Source organism: Physella acuta, unplaced genomic scaffold (genome assembly GCF_028476545.2).
Source record: "Physella acuta isolate Inbredline_101_S28 unplaced genomic scaffold, ASM2847654v3 ptg000269l, whole genome shotgun sequence".
NCBI lineage: Eukaryota > Metazoa > Mollusca > Gastropoda > Physidae > Physella > Physella acuta.
This window is the reverse complement of record NW_026731788.1, coordinates 526,765-545,057: the sequence shown is the minus strand read 5'-3', so window position 1 is coordinate 545,057 and position 18,293 is coordinate 526,765. Positions and strand designations below refer to the sequence as shown.

The 18,293-nt window shown below is 41.3% G+C and overlaps 1 protein-coding gene across 1 annotated transcript; it reads left to right on the top strand.

The window, feature by feature from the left end:
- The first annotated feature begins 3,330 nt into the window (after positions 1 to 3,330).
- LOC131939239 (uncharacterized) lies at positions 3,331 to 17,870 on the top strand. Its single transcript, XM_059297439.1, has 10 exons — positions 3,331 to 3,410; positions 4,003 to 4,130; positions 4,848 to 4,957; positions 5,946 to 6,086; positions 7,650 to 7,809; positions 11,138 to 11,253; positions 12,597 to 12,731; positions 14,701 to 14,851; positions 15,722 to 15,928; positions 17,169 to 17,870. The coding sequence occupies exons 2-10, from the start codon at positions 4,034 to 4,036 to the stop codon at positions 17,228 to 17,230; spliced, it is 1,179 nt and encodes a 392-aa protein (XP_059153422.1). The 5' UTR covers positions 3,331 to 3,410; positions 4,003 to 4,033; the 3' UTR covers positions 17,231 to 17,870.
- The last annotated feature ends 423 nt before the right edge of the window (positions 17,871 to 18,293 follow it).

Genomic DNA, 18,293 nt, shown 5'->3' with positions numbered 1-18,293 from the left:
TTTTGATATACAGATTAGGATAAGACTTTTGATATACAGATTAGGATAAGACTTTTGATATACAGATTAGGATAAGACTTTTGATATACAGATTAGGATAAGACTTGATATACAGATTAGGAAAAGAGTTTTGATATACGTAATATCATAAGAAGAATGATATTCAGACATTTCTAACATATTGAAGATTTTTTTTTTAAAGTATCAATTTATTGTAAAAGCAAATTAGAATACAAATATAAAGCAAGAAAATGTCCAAAAATGACTAAAAAAAACTCGCTTGGGACACAACAGAATCAATGACATATCGATTTGAACCATAAATTATTAACATATTTTTCCACCACATAATTAATAGTATATTTGCTACGAGAAGTTACGTGAATATTTTTCAACCACAATATGTCATTGTTAGTCTAAAAATGAAGACTATTTGAAATGTTAAATATTGGAGAAAAGTTTGTTAAATGTCTATTTTACCATTGTGTCTTGACAGAGAGTTACAATTTTAACACTCTTTTTTATAGTAACTTTAGTTTCTCCTTAAAAGTAACTATAAAAATTCAAATTATATTCATTTAAAGCATGTTATTGAAGGACTTTTTCCAATTTGAAATACCTGTCTTTAAACTAATACAACAATCTGCCCATCCAGTTCTCTTAAACCTATTCTGTCTATGAAAGAAGGTGTAGATTTATGCCTAGAATCCTACAGTGTTAAATTCAACATGTTATTCATCTTTTAAAACCTGCCACCTGATTTGATAATGTCAAACCCCCATCATTAGTGTTACAATAACAAGTGATATCAATTTGTTTTTAGAAATATTTAGTTTGATATTGATTTTATTTAATTTTACTGCTTGCTTAACCGCAGACAACTTGAAAAAATATTTTTTTTTTTTCCTGGTAAAATGATGTGATCATTTATATGTTTATATTTTTTTTTTAAATACTAATTTGAAAAATAAAACCAGAACTGTTTCATTTGACTCAAGAATGACTTGGAGTTTTATAAAATATTATTGTTATTTTGAGTTGGATTAAACACAAGACTAATCGTTTGAAGAAATGTAAATAGACTAACAAGATGAAGGTGTAGCAGATGTTGAGAGCTGAAGTACTGTGAGGAACTCTCTTTCAAAGGGGTTACGAACGGTAACTCGGTTTAGTTTGTTTTATTAACTTGGTTGCCTCCCTTACATTTGTTGTAGGAAATAAAAATGTCTTTTTTTTTCTCCTTATGATAATTGTGATAAATAAAGAGATTCTACCAATACCTTTGCTTTATTTTAGTCATTTTTTAAATTGTATATATGTAAATTAGAGAGAAAAAAATACTCAAAAAAAATGAAAAATCCCTCTAACCTACATAGACAAGTATACATGTACGTGCACAGTTAACTTATAATTTAATTAATTGTATAATTAATTCGACTCATAAATACATAAATTGTCCAATTTCGACATATAATTTAACTCATGGACTCAACGGTGATCTTGAAGTCTAAGAGAGATAACCGAGTTAATTTTACATTTGTTCGCAATGCGATTGCTTCCCTTGTGTCAAAAAACAAATAATCTTATTATTCGCTATCATAAAAGTATCACTGCTAGCAAACAACAATGCTAGGTGTTTTATTTTATTAGAAGTCAGAAACTCCAAAGAATATAGATCAAGATGCAGATTCTATTCCTCGTATTTAGATTTAAAAATTGTGTATCCACATTAAATTAAGAGTATCAAAAGCTGACTCATTTTATATTGACAACCATTACAATCTCATTTGGGTTTTCTTTTTTTTTTTAAATTTATTTGTTCACAGAGACTCATGTAACTAATAGCTGTGGACTTGTTGTTTTTACAATTTGTTATTGTTAAGCTTATAAAGAAGCAAACTCAAAGAAAGCTCGTAACAAAACACAACATTGACTGGAGAGTTTTTTTTTTATATTTACCCCTTCACCTCCCCTCTCGTATTAGAATCTAGTACATATGCACGCAAGACCGCGTCAGAGAGTAAATAGAATCTGAATAAAAACCGCTTGAACCAACGGTCTAAACTTGTCTGGGACAACCCGCGTCGTCTGGTGCCAGGATGGCGACCATCTGTCTGGGTGGGGGGGGGGGGGGTGTGCCGATGTTTAGTCCCCCGAATCTTGCGATGCTAAATGGAGATGGGAAAAAATATGGCATTCAGAGATCAATCATTGGGGATCAATATCTCATCAATATGTATAAGCTCATTTCTGCTTGCTACAGACACAAGACCGTAGTGGCACTAGGGGGTCGTACAGACGCTAGGTTCCCGGGGGTCGTACAGACGCTAGGTTCCCGGGGGTCGTATAGGTGAAACCCAACTAAAATTACAAACTGTTTTTTATTGAATGGATCACGGTTTTGATCAGTTTCATTACATTAACCTGAAGAATCGTCATATTAAATTGGGCAGAGGTGGAGCGTGAGAGGTGGTGTGTGTATGGTGATAGGGGTGGGGAGGGGGGGGGGGGTGGACACATTGACCGCCAAACAATGATGCATGACAAAATACTACGATACCATGTTATTTTTTAAATAAAAAAAAATAACCTTTGTAAATTTAAATAATTTAAAAACCTTTATAAAGATAAAAATTTTCATCCTTAAATGACGTCATGCTAGTTTTGTCGATTAAAAAAAAAGCCTTCCCCCTCCCTTACCATCTACCCCCCCCCCCCAGAGGCGTAGCGATCCTTCCCGGCGCCCGGGGACAAACTTTTCGATTTGCACCCCCCTCGAGATTTCGATATGCACCCCCCCTCAAACTTTCGATTTGCAATCCCCCGTCGAGATTTCGATTAGCACCCCCCCCCCCCTCAAACTTTCGATTTGAACCCCCTCAACCTTTCAATTTATTTTTCCAACCCATTTTGGCGCCCCCTAAGGTCGGCGCCCGGGGACATATGTCCCCCCCAGCCCCCCCCCCCCCCTCGATACGCTACTGCCCCCCCCCCCATCTGTTTATTGATCCTCTTTACCAGGTTTTCTTCGCACTACTTTATGTAAGATATTTAACATTTTGTGAAATCTGTTTCTGTTGTTAGTATCTTGGTAGATTAATCATAGGAATTCTGCTCGAAAAGATTCTTACAAATTCTAGACAAACACAAAGCGTCCACTAGCGCCCCTCCCCCAGACACACACACACTACAAACACACACACACACACACACACACACACACACACACACACACACACACACACACACACACACACATGATGTTCTAACGACGTCATTGGTTGAGCCCGCCACGTGACCGACAGGAAATTGATCTTGGAGCGGAGAGCAGACGACTCGTGAGCGTCACACCCTCGGAGGTTTAGTCCCGCGCTCAACGTGTGGTATGTTTCAAGGTCATCGTAATTAAGGTAATACATAACTAGACTAATTGTTGTAACATTAGTACATGCTTCGATTCGCTGGATCTGGTGTTTATAGTTCCGATATTGTGATTGGTATGATGCGTCAAAAATTTAAAGTTTTTATAAATGTTCAAGTTGAATAAAATTGAACTTATTTATCTGAAACCTTCTGCTCAATTTTGAAGACTACGGCTAAGGCATGCCCATATTCCCACAAACCCACCTCGTTCAGCTTCTAGCTTATTGTTAGTAACGCAAAAAATTTGTTTTTGAGAATTGTTAAAATCTAGATCTACTTAAACTGGTTTCGGCTTTTTAGAGTTTTCTATATAAAAATGATTCAGTGATTAGTTGTCCAAAATTTTTCTATAACTAGAATCTGTGGTTCAAAACTTTTCCAAAATAGTCAGTTTAGTAGTTAATACAATTTTAGCCGTATCATGAAACTGACATAAAGACATTTTAAAATCTATAAGTGTACTTTGTTTTATTTTTGTTTTTATTTTATAGTTTAAAAACTTTTTCTCATGAAATGAAAGTTCCCATTTTTACTAGCCTTCATACAAACGTGTTTGAAGTGTTTCCTTTACATTGGCAGCACCATAAGACCGCCCCAACAGACCGCCGCCATGACAACGCTGTCATCTTTAGGCTTGCAGATTTTTCTGTTGTCAAATTTGACTAACGCGACATTGAGTCCTTTCGACTCCGAGAGGCTAAATACAGGTGAGTGATGTGAATTATAGCTGAGATATATGAATTACAGAAGATACATGTGAAATAAGTTACTGGTTAAAAACGCTTTTGCAAGCTAAGAACGTTGCACAAATAAGTCTAAAACTGTAATCCCATGAGCACCCTCAAACCTGCAGAATATATGGCTAGGCTATTCAGCCTACACTCGTGGTCGAGTGGTAGAGCCCACAAGCCAGTACTAACCAAAATATTTCACCTTCAGTTTCCGGGTTTGAGTCCGTCGGACGTCTCTGAGTCGGCTCAGCGTAATTGGGTACCTGGTTCAAGTATGGCAAATGCATTCTGTATTTAATCAGTCCTGTTGGTGTTAGGGACGATGATGTAATTTACTTTAATTAATAATCTAATTACTCCACCTGTCAGTACACACCGTCCATCATTACCTCAGTAAGTTAGTACTCGGGTAAAGTAATATAAATGTATCACAACTGCTGGTTACTTAACAGTACATATAGCACAGTAGCACTGTAGTATCGTGGTACAGTAGTACTGTAGTATAGTAGCACAGTAATACAGTAGCAAATGAGTGCAGTAATACAGTTGCATAGTAGCACAGTAGCATGTTAGTACAGTAATACAGTAGTGCAGTATATACAAGGGTACAGTAGCACAGAGACAGTAGGATATTGTGCAAATGTGCGAACTAAACACAAGTTCCCCACCACAATCTCCCCCAATTGGTTCCAGCCATCATGCGACTGTCCGGCAACTGTACGTCAACGTTTGTCCGGCTTGACCAGTACGACAGAGTGGAGCTGACATCCAACATCTGGACCATGATGGACTCCGTCATTCAGGTAACCGTTTTCTTTGACCATGATGGACTCTGTCATTCAGGTAACCGTTTGCTTTGACTGTGATGGACTCTGTCATTCAGGTAACCCTTTTCTTTGGCATCCAACATCTGGACCATCATGGACTCAGTCATTCAGATAACCGTTTTCTTTGGCACAGAGGCGTAGCGACCTATCCCGGCGCCAGGGGCGGACTATCAATTTTGCACCCCTTCTCTCCCATTTGTATACATAATTATTTCTACCTGTGAGAAAGCGCCCCCCCCCCCATCCCCACCCACACCCCCACCATCGGAAAGATTTTTTTGTGCTTTTTACCATTTACTATCCCGTAACTGCCTATTTCGGTGTCACAAAATTGATAGAAATCAGTGTGTAAAGCCTTGTAGTCGTTTATTTTCGAAACTTTGAGTGTGTTTAATTCAATACTTCAGCTTAAAATGAGCTTTTAAATTAATTTCTCTACCCCTTTTGGCGCCCTCATAGGGTCGGTGCCCGGGGAGTCGCCCCACGCGCCCTCCCCTAGCTATGCATATACTTTGACACCATACAAAGCTCTCCAATACACATGGTCAGCCTATGCAGTTTATTTAAAAATTGTTTGGCCATTTTCTCAATTCTACACGTGTTATTCAAATATAATTTAATATACAGCTGTCATATATGTCACGCGCATGATAGTTGAACACAGTAAAATGACATTCGACGTGACATCTAACCGTTTTATTCAATTTTTTAAATAACATATAACAGCTAAAAAAAACAAACAAATGATGTGAGATTCGTTTATCCAATCAAATGTAAACACAAATCTAACGATACCACTCCACCCCCTCCTCCCACCGCCCCACACCCTCCCACCGCCCCACACCCTCCCACCGCCCCACACCCTCCCACCGCCCCACACCCTCCCACCGCCACACACCCTCCCACCACCCCACACCCTCCCACCGCCCCACCGCCCCACACCCTCCCACCACCCCACCCACAGGCCAACAGCACCTGCACTGCCCACTTCATGACCGGAGACCCAGACCAAGGAATCTGTGTCCACGCCAACGACCTGTTCTTCAAGAGACCAACACCTGGAATCCAGATCAAAATTTTCACCTCCAAAGTTGGCCCTGACAAGGTGAGATGTATTTTAATCCCGGGTCTTGTCATTCTAGGGGTCCAGAAGTTCAACTACCAGCCCATCATCCCCAGCAATTCAACTACCATCCTACCATCGTACCATCCCCAGCAATTCAACGTCCACCCGACCATCCCCAGCAATAAACTAAATAACCACTATCCTCAGCCACAAACAACTACCATCCCACCATTCTCAGCTACAATCTCTAAATTCCTTAGCAATTAAACTACCATTCCACTATCTCTTGCACCAACTCTATTTGTTAATCAAGTCCAAACAATACAACAACTACCCCAAAGCCACACCCATTAATTCAACACACATCTTACCATCCCCTAACATTACAACTACCATCCCCAGTACCATCTCTATTTTCCCATCATTTCAACTCCCATCCCACGTTTCCCAGCAATTTAACTACCATCCCCAGCAACACACAATACAACTACCATCCTACCATCCCCAGCAACAGCAATTCAACTACCATCCTACCATTCCAAGCAATTCAACTATCATCCTACCATCCCCAGCAATTCAACTACCATCATACCATCCCAAGCAATACAACTACCATCCTACCATCCCCAGCAATTCAACTACCACCCTACCATCCCCAATAATTCAACAACCACCCTACCATCCCCATCAACTCAACTACATCAACTACCATCCTACCATCCCCAGCAATTCAAATACCATCCTATCATCCCCATCAACTCAACTACCATCCTACCATCCAAAGCAATACAACTACCATCCTATCATCCCCATCAACTCAACTACCATCCTACCATCCCCAGCAATTCAACTACCATCCTACCATCCCCATCAACTCAACTACCATCCTACCATCCCCAGCAATTCAACTACCATCCTACCATCCCCAGCAATTCAACTACCATCCTACCATCCCCAGAAATTCAACTACATCAACTACCATCCTACCATCCCCATCAACTCAACTACATCAACTACCATCCTATCATCCCCATCAACTCAACTACCATCCTACCATCCCCAGCAATTCAACTACATCCTACCATCCTACCATCCCCATCAACTCAACTACCATCCTACCATCCCCAGCAATTCAACTACCATCCTACCATCCCCAGCAATTCAACTACCATCCTACCATCCCCAGCAATTCAACTACATCAACTACCATCCTACCATCCCCAGCAATTCAACTACCATCCTACCATCCCCAGCAAATTCAACTACCATCCTACCATCCCCAGCAATACAACTACCATCCTACCATCCCCAGCAATTCAACTACCATCCTACCATCCCCAGCAATTCAACTACCATCCTACCATCCCCAGCAATTCAACTACCATCCTACCATCCCCAGCAATTCAACTACCATCCTACCATCCCCAGCAATTCAACTACCATCTTACCATCCCCAGCAATTCAACTACCATCCTACCATCCCCAGCAATTCAACTATCATCCTACCATCCCCAGCAATTCAACTACCATCCTACCATCCCCAGCAATTCAACTACCATCCTACCCTCCCCATTAACCCAACTACCATCCTACCATCCCCAGCAATTCAACTACCATCACTCCAAGTTCCGCCACTGGTGTACGACCAAGCCCCTCATCTCCGTCGAGCTGACGACGGCACGTGACTTCCACGACCAAAATGGCGAGTACCGCTACAGCTTCCTCATCAGCAACGTGTCCAAGGAGCACATCATCACCAACTGTAAGTCAGCACATCATCACCAACTGTAAGTAAGCACATCATCACCAACTGTAAGTCAGCACATCATCACCAACTGTAAGTAAGCACATCATCACCAACTGTAAGTCATCACATCATCACCAACTGTAAGTCAGCACATCATCAACAACTGTAAGTCAGCACATCATCACCAACTGTAAGTCATCACATCATCACCAACTGTAAGTATACACATCATCACCAACTGTAAGTCAGCACATCATCACCAACTGTAAGTCAGCACACCATCACCAACTGTAAGTCAGCACATTATCACCAACTGTAAGTCAGCACATCATCACCAACTGTAAGTCAGCACATCATCACCAACTGTAAGTCAGCACATCGTCACCAACTGTAAGTCAGCACATCGTCACCAACTGTAAGTCAGTACATCATCACCAACTGTAAGTGTAAATAAAACATCATCACCAACTGTAAGTCACCACATCATCACCAACTGTAAGTCAGCACATCATCACCAACTGTAAGTGTAAATAAAACATCATCACCTACTGTAAGTCTGCACATCATCACCAACTGTAAGTCAGCACACCATCACCTACTGTAAGTCAGCACATCATCACCAACTGTAAGTCACCACATCATCACCAACTGTAAGTGTAAATATCACATCATCACCAACTGTAAGTCATCACATCATCACCAACTGTAAGTGTAAATAAAACATCATCACCAACTGTAAGTCAGCACATCATCACCAACTGTAAGTCAGCACATCATCACCAACTGTAAGTCATCACATCATCACCAACTGTAAGTCAGCACATCATCACCAACTGTTAGTCAGCACATCATCACCAACTGTAAGTCACCACATCATCACCAACTGTAAGTCAGCACACCATCACCAACTGTAAGTCAGCACATCATCACCAACTGTAAGTCAGCACATCATCACCAAATGTAAGTCAGCACATCATCACCAACTGTAAGTGTAAATAAAACATCATCACCAACTGTAAGTCATCACATCATCATCAACTGTAAGTCAGCACATCATCACCAACTGTAAGTCACCACATCATCACCAACTGTAAGTCATCACATCATCACCAACTGTAAGTCGGCACATCATCACCAGCTGTAAGTCAACACATCATCACCAACTGTAAGTCATCACATCATCACCAACTGTAAGTCATCACATCATCACCAACTGTAAGTCGGCACATCATCACCAGCTGTAAGTCAACACATCATCACCAACTGTAAGTCATCACATCATCACCAACTGTAAGTGTAAATAAAACATCATCACCAACTGTAAGTCATCACATCATCACCAACTGTAAGTCAGCACATCATCACCAACTGTAAGTGTAAATAAAACATCATCACCAACTGTAAGTCATCACATCATCATCAACTGTAAGTCAGCACATCATCACCAACTGTAAGTCATCACATCATCACCAACTGTAAGTCAGCACATCATCACCAGCTGTAAGTGTCACCGCCATTCGCTACAGCCAAACGTTCTAGTCCAACACACAGTAACATTGCTGTACGTAAAAACCAATTATCAAAGTTGCTGCTTTCTGTAAGCCACAATTTGTCGGCAAAAAACTCAACCCCATATAATACAACTACTACAAAACTCTACCCCCCACCCTACAACTCAACCCCCACTTAACTCTGCGCCACACAACTCTACCCACACACACCACTATCCAAACAACGCTACACCTCACAACTCCACTACTCCCTCCCCCCGCTACTCTATCCCACACAACTTTCCCCACACATCTGTACCCCCCATCTCCTTCCCAACTCTAACCCACACATCTTTAACCCCACATAACTCTCCCCACACACTTCTCTACCCTTACTCAACAGCCCCATCCCGACACAACTCTACACCAAACAACCCCACCCCACACAACTCTAACCCACACAACTCTAACCCACACAACTCTAACCCACACAACTCTACACAAAACAACCCCACCCCACACAACTCTAACCTACACAACTCTACCCACATATAACTCCCTCTACACTCCCCACTGACGCACCCCATCTTTAAAAAGTAAACAACTAATGTCTTTCCTGCGACTTTTTGTTAATCAGCAATAAATATGTATAGAAGGTCAATCAGAGGTCATCCCATCTCCAGCCACACCCCATCAGGCTATGCTAATGAGGCAGGCCATAAAAATCTGGCCACTTCAAAATCTCGTTCTGGGTAATTTGTTTTCATAGACAACGGGAAGTGGGTGGATCTTGTTGGGTATGCTCAAATGTGTGTGGTAGGGGGGTAGGGGAGGAGAGAAAGGGGGGGGGGGGGGAAGAGAAGAGAAGAGAAGAGGGGGGGGGGGGGGGGGGAGGGGGAGGGAAAGAAAGGAGGCATGCTCAATGGTTTTTAGCCTGAAAATCTTAAAAGACCTACCTTGATATTTGTCTGTCGGTCCAGTGTTTTTGCTCTTCAACTAGAGAAGATGCAACGGTCAAGCTTTTGTTTTAGAGATTATCTGCGTATCTGCTTATCTTGTACTGGTGATCTATCTGCTTATCTAGTACCCATAGCACTAAGCCATACCCAAAGCCAGATAATGACGATTAATTTGCAAGTGTGTTTCGATTTACTTTACGTAAGTCGCATGTCAAGACATCTCCTTTTGGATGATTTTAGATTTTAGATACCGATGTCCAAAAATCGACTATTCCATAAAATAGGTTGTTGAATTGATAGTAGTATTGTTATTTCGACTAATTTTATGGTTAGAAATTAGATTTAGGCGTATGGCAGGACTAGGGTTGGGGTTAGCGTTAGTGTTAACATTGACATTACCCAGCAATGTGTGTATTCTATTAACTACCAGTATCTCCAAACCCCTTTTTTTTATAGAACATTCTATTATCGGACACTGGTATAAAAATTCCCCCAAAAGATCAACCACACGTTTGCACTACTCCTTGTCACATACACTTATTTTAAGGCGAATACGTGGAGCCATACACGCAGTGTGATCTCACTCCTCCCCCCCCCGGTATTCACAGACCACATAGACGCGCACACGCAGTGTGGTCTGTAACCACGTCCACCCCCTTGTGTATCCCCCCTGTAAACGCCACCCCTTGTTCTGTCACAGACCACATAAACACATACACCCAATGTGACCTGCCACTACCCCCCCCACGTATATTCACAGACCACATAGACACATACACCCAATGTGACCTGCCACTACCCCCCCCCCCCCCCCCACGTATATTCACAGACCACATAGACACATACACCCAATGTGACCTGCCATTACCCCCCCCCCCAACCATTTATTCACAGACCACCTAGACACATACACCCAATGTGACCTGGCCCAGCTTATCAAATCAGGAAAGGAGATCCGCATCACTGGTCAGCGCTACCCCACCCCTGACCATCTACCACTGAACTGTAAGGTAAACAGGGTTTATTTTTTATCTACCACTGAACTGTAAGGTAAACAGGGTTTATTTTTTATCTACAACTGAACTGTAAGGTAAACAGGGTTTATTTTTTATCTACAACTGAACTGTAAGGTAAACGGTTTATTTTTTTATCTACCACTGAACTGTAAGGTAAACAGGGTTTATTTTTTATCTACCACTGAACTGTAACGTAAACAGGGTTTATTTTTTATCTACCACTGAACTGTAACGTAAACAGGGTTTATTTTTTATCTACCACTGAACTGTAACGTAAACAGGGTTTATTTTTTATCTACCACTGAACTGTAAGGTAAACAGGGTTTATTTTTTATCTACCACTGAACTGTAAGGTAAACAGGGTTTATTTTTTTTATCTACCACTGAACTGTAAGGTAAACAGGGTTTATTTTTTATCTACCACTGAACTGTAAGGTAAACAGGGTTTATTTTTTTATCTACCACTGAACTGTAAGGTAAACAGGGTTTATTTTTTTATCTACCACTGAACTGTAAGGTAAACAGGGTTTATTTTTTATCTACCACTGAACTGTAAGGTAAACAGGGTTTATTTTTTATATACCACTCAACTGTAAGGTAAACAGGGTTTATTTTCTATTTGCAGACAAACTGTTATTTAAATTTATTTTTCTGTCTGTTGTGCTTTTGTCGTCACGAATCAAAACAGGCGAGCGAAATTTCGACCATTTTAACCGACCGATTTCTCTGAATCTTGGCAAGTGGGTCAAGACCTGATGACAGAGCAATGTGACTAACGTGACATTAAACGTGGCTTAATTCCATGCTTAATTATTTATACCTAGAGACAAGATCAACTTATTATTCACTTGAATACATGGTGTTATGTTAACTAAATACCAAGTAATCTGTTTTAACCTGGTTAAGGTATTAGTTTCCTTTACCTGAATACAAGCTAATCTTTTAAAAACTTAAATGCATCTTACAAGATGTACCTTTTTCTCACATGAATACAAAGTCAATAATTAAAACAAAAAAGGAGAAAAATAGTACACCATTTTAAAACATTTAATTGAGATATGTAATGTATGTCTGAAAGCTTAAAGCTCACATCAGCACTCAGTAATAATTGGACAAGTAAAAAGGTGATATGTTATGGTATATCATGATGTAAGAAATAGATGAACTCTACTCTAGGCAGAGAAAATATCTGCCATTGATATGATTTTAGCATAGAGAGGGATGGGGTTAGTTATTGGAAGTTACAATCAACGACGACTAATCATGATACATTAAAATCTATTTTTTAAGATGTGTATTATGAGTATAACCAAAAGACATTTGTCCTTCACCTTCAGCTGACCTTAAGCACCGATTCCAAAGAGGAGTACGAAGAACTGTGTGTGCAAGTGGACGACTATGACGTCACACACAACTGCATGTCCAAGCTGGTCGTTGAGGGCTTCAATCAGAAATTTTGGCCAGCCGTAGATGTAAGGGAAATAACTGATAAAATAAAGTTTTTCTAAGGGAAATAATCCTGCTAAGTATTTAACTTTTAGTTCTTTTCAAATCCTTACCGTGATTTTTAAATATACTACAAGGTAAAACAGTTTGCAATATGTAATAAAAACTGCCTCTTAAACAATAATTTGTATTTGATTATAAAATTGTATTTTTTTCAGAAATCTTTATAACTGTTAAAATTTATGCGTAAGAAGAAAGTTTAAGCAGAAATGTAAAAAAAAATATTTTTAATACCATTTTTCGCTTAACATTTATTGCTCCAATGCCTCGCAATATTTGAATAGTTCATTGTCCCCAATAATGTTTGATGAAATATACCTTACTCTCGAACGATCAATAGACTGCTTTCCCATACCGAATCACCCCACAATGAGTAAATTGGTCTAAGACAAGATTAATCCCCCAATGATTACAAGATTAATTCCCCAATGATTTCAACAAGATTAATTCCCCGATGATTACAACAAGATTAATTCCCCACTGATTACAACAAGATTAATTCCCCAATGATTACAACAAGATTAATTCCCAATGATTACAACAAGATTAATTCCCCAATGATTACAACAAGATTAATTCCCAATGATTACAACAAGATTAATTCCCCAATGATTACAACGAGATTAATTCCCAATGATTACAACAAGATTAATTCCCAATGATTACAACAAGATTAATTCCCAATGATTACAACAAGATTAATTCCCCAATGATTACAACAAGATTAATTCCCCAATTATTACAACAAGATTAATTCCCCAATTATTACAACAAGATTAATTCCCCAATGATTACTACAAGATTAATTCCCCAATGATAAAGTCAAATTCAGCCTTCCATCACTACCCTCAACATCACATGATCTCAACATCACGTGACCCTAAACATCACGTGACCCTAAACATCACGTGACCATAAACATCACGTGACCCTAAACATCACATGACCCTCAACATCACATGACCTAAACATCACATGACCCTCAACATCACATGACCTAACCATCACATGACCTCAACATCACATGACCCTCAACATCACATGACCTAAACATTACATGACCTCAACATCACATGACCCTAAACATCACATGACCTAAACATCACATGACCTAAACATCACATGACCCTCAATGTCACATTCCATAAGTTTGAAGACTACACATAGCTGAAGGCCATTATCCCACAACATAAATTTGAAGACCATTATACCATAAGGCTTAAAACCATTATTCCAAACCATAAAGTTGAAGCCCATACCATAACATAAAACTGAAGATTATGAAAGCATACCATAAAGTTGAAGACCTTTATCCCATACTCAGTGGCGTAGCGAGGTCGGGTGTCACCCGGTGCGGCACCGTAATGGTGTCACCCCCAGAGGCGACCCGGGGGACAAAAGTTTCAATTTTCGATTTGCAACCCCCCTCAAACTTTCGATTTGCAACCCTCCCCCCTCCACCCATGTCGGGATTTGTCAAATTTGCTCTTAAAAGACTTTTTCAGTGTTTCTTCCAGACTTTTTTCTCCGGGGGTGCACTTAAAATTTTCGGGGGGCGGACACTGTCAAAACTCTGCTCGAACTAATCACTTAATTAAGTGGAATTATCATTTTTTCTCATTTTTTGCCTTGGTGTCACCCTCCTAAATGGTGTCACCCGGTGCGGTCCGCACCCCCCCCCGCCCCCCCCCCCCCCTCGCTACACCACTGCCCATACTGTAAGCTTGACGACTTTTATCCCATTCACAATTGTCGAAGACACTGTTTCATTATCCCATGCCCTAATGTCGAAGCCCCTGTTCCATTATCCCATGCCCTAATGTCGAGGCCCCTGTTATCCCACGCCCTAATATCGAGGCCCCTATTATCCCATGCCCTAATGTCGAGGCCCCTTTTATCCCATGCCCTAATGTCGAGGCCCCTGCTCTATGACAGGTGCTGGGCTGCAATGACTCCCACTCCGCCCTGAAGACAGGCAGAGAGATGTGCTCGTCTGCTAAACAGCTGACCCTGCTCATGTCTAGGACCAGTCCCTCGGACACTGGCATGAGGTTCTCGGCCGTCGTCAAGGTCAAGCGGCATCCATGTGAGTTGACCCCCCCCTCCCCCGGCATCCATGTGAGTTGACCCCTCCCCCCGGCATCCATGTGAGTTGACCCCTCCCCCCGGCATCCATGTGAGTTGACCCCTCCCCCCGGCATCCATGTGAGTTGACCCCTCCCCCCCCGGCATCCATGTGTGTTACCCCTCCCCCCCGGCATCCATGTGAGCTGACCCCTCCCCCGGCATCCATGTGAGTTGACCCCTCCCCCCGGCATCCATGTGAGCTGACCCCTCCACCCCCGGCACCCGTGATTTTTAATTAACTAGCGTTAGTTTTGTTACCTTTTTTTTTTAAAAATTAACTAACGTTTTTTTGGTGGTTCGTTAACCCTTGTTTAAATTAATTAACTAATGTTAATTTTTGTGGTCAATTAATTTAGGTTTAAGTTAAACCGATTCCCCTTCCCCCACAGACTGGGAAGGGGGGGGGGGTCATGTGATTAAGATTTAAGTTAAACCATTTCCCCTTCCCCCACAGACTATTTGGGGGGGGGGGTCATCTGATTAAGGTTTAAGTTAAACCATTTCCCCTTCCCCCTCAGACTAGAAGGGGGGGGGGCATCTGATTAAGATTTAAGTTAAACAATTTCCCCTTCCCCTCAGACTAGAAGGGGGGGGGGGTCATCTGATTAAGATTTAAGTTAAACCATTTCCCCTTCCCCCACAGACTATTTGGGGGGGGGGGTCATCTGATTAAGGTTTAAGTTAAACCATTTCCCCTTCCCCCACAGACTGGGAGGGGGGTCATGTGATTAAGATTTAAGTTAAACCAGTTCCCCTTCCCCCACAGACTAGGAGGGAGGGGGGTCATCTGATTAAGATTTAAGTTAAACCAGTTCCCCTCCCCCCACAGACTGGGAGGTCGTCTCCCAAGAGAACTATGAACTGCGAGGTCTGAGCTTTGTGAAAGGTCTGACCTTCTTCATCGCGGCCATCAACTCTCTGGCGGGGATAGGGGCCGCCGTGCTGGCCTCCATGTTCAGGAACCCCAGATCTTTCTGGAAGGACTGGGCTGAATCGATGAACACTGCGAACCACTGTGTGCCCGTGCACTATGAAGGTAGGAACCACTATGTGACCCTTCAATATGAGGGTAGGGAACCACTATGTGACCCTTCAATATGAAGGTAGGGAACCACTATGTGACCCTTCAATATGAAGGTAGGGAACCACTATGTGACCCTTCAATATGAAGGTAGGGAACCACTATGTGACCCTTCAATATGACGGTAGGGAACCACTGTGTGACCCTTCAATATGACGGTAGGGAACCACTATGTGACCCTTCAATATGAAGGTAGGGAACCACTATGTGACCCTTCAATATGACGGTAGGGAACCACTGTGTGACCCTTCAATATGACGGTAGGGAACCACTATGTGACCCTTCAATATGACGGTAGGGAACCACTATGTGACCCTTCAATATGAAGGTAGGGAACCACTGTGTGACCCTTCAATATGACGGTAGGGAACCACTATGTGACCCTTCAATATGAAGGTAGGGAACCACTGTGTGACCCTTCAATATGAAGGTAGGGAACCACTGTGTGACCCTTCAATATGAAGGTAGGGAACCACTATGTGACCCTTCAATATGACGGTAGGGAACCACTATGTGACCCTTCAATATGACGGTAGGGAACCACTGTGTGACCCTTCAAAATGACGGTAGGGAACCACTATGTGACCCTTCAATATGACGGTAGGGAACCACTGTGTGACCCTTCAATATGACGGTAGGGAACCACTATGTGACCCTTCAATATGAAGGTAGGGAACCACTATGTGACCCTTCAATATGACGGTAGGGAACCACTATGTGACCCTTCAATATGACGGTAGGGAACCACTATGTGACCCTTCAATATGACGGTAGAGATGAAGTGGGTGTGTGTGTGGATTTGTGAGTCTGTGCCCAGAATTCGAATTTCGTTTTTGAATAACAGAACACCTACATTGCTTATTTTATATTATCTTTCCTGTTTTTCCTACATTTACAAACATTTCGTGCCTATTTGCCTACAATAATTGTCAACATGTATTGCCTATTTTCCTACAACAATTGTCAACATTTATTGCCTATTTTCCTACAACAATTGTCAACATTTATTGCCTATTTTGCTACAACAATTGTCAACATTTATTGCCTATTTTCCTACAACAATTGTCAACATTTATTGCCTATTTTCCTACAACAATTGTCAACATTTATTGCCTATTTTCCTACAAAAGTTGTCAACATTTATTGCCTATTTTCCTACAATCATTGTCAACATTTCTTGCCTATTTGCCTGCAGGTAATTGCCCAGAAGTATCCTGTAGCCAGGTCGAAGAATCGATCCCGTCCAAATCCTACTAGCTCTGGCATCGGAGGCTACCTTGAACTTGGTGGCTATCTTGACATTGGTGGCTACCTTGACATTAGTGGCAACCTGGCATTGGTCGCTACCTGGCATAGGTCGCTACCTGGCATAGGTCGCTACCTGCCAGTATTATATGTCCAGCTGTCTCTTGTAGCCACTCCACGGTTTAAGTCGCGGTATCCTGTATGACTGCCAGTGGACAGTAGCCATAATGTCCAATTTTTATTACATAACACTTTTTATACATAATGGTAGTATGTGTTAAATTATTTCATCAGTGTAAATGTTAACATCAAATTAAAATGTGAACAGTAAACTAAAGTTGATATTAACATCATTTGAAACCAACGGTGGCAGTAGCTAAGCTGCGGTGATTGTTGTACTGTTACATCTTGATGTGATACATGTTTTAATTTACTACAATTCGTGTTTGTTGTATTTTACATTAATGACGCAGCGTCGAGCCACGTCATTCGACCACCCCCTTTTTAAATGTGTCTCATGTAATGTTAACTATACACGTATCTGTATAGTGGTAAGATTTTTTTATACCTTTATTGACAACCTATACTGAACATCTATATTCAGAGGCGTAGTGAGGGGGGGGGCGGGGGTTGCGGACCGAACCGGGTGATACCATTTAGGGGGGTGACACCAAGGCAAATAATAGCAAAATATATAGAGAAAAACTTGAGGGGGAGTGCTAATCGAAAACTTGAGGGGGGGGGGGGGAGTGCAAATCGAAAATTTGTCCCCGGGAAGGGTCGCTATGCCTCTGGGGGGTGACACCATTAAGTGCCGCACCGGGTGACACCCGACCTCGCTACGCCACTGCCTATATTGACAATCTATATACTTAAGACCTTATAGACATCCTATATTGCAGACACTCATTGACAACCTATACTTAACACCTATATTAACAATCAATATAAGACCTAATTTACAACCTATATTGAAGAAGTTTATTGAAAACCTATAGTGAACACCTTTATTGACGTTCTATATTAAAGAACGTATTTACAACATATACTGAAGACCTTCATTGACAAATTAAAT

Excerpts from the sequence above, each read along its gene's own strand:
- LOC131939239 (XM_059297439.1), top strand. The coding sequence starts at position 4,034 with ATGACAACGCTGTCATCTTTAGGCTTGCAGATTTTTCTGTTGTCAAAT. Across the intron at positions 7,810-11,137 it reads GGAGCACATCATCACCAACT|ACCACCTAGACACATACACC; the intron begins GTAAGTCAGCAC and ends ATTTATTCACAG. Across the intron at positions 12,732-14,700 it reads AATTTTGGCCAGCCGTAGAT|GTGCTGGGCTGCAATGACTC; the intron begins GTAAGGGAAATA and ends GCTCTATGACAG.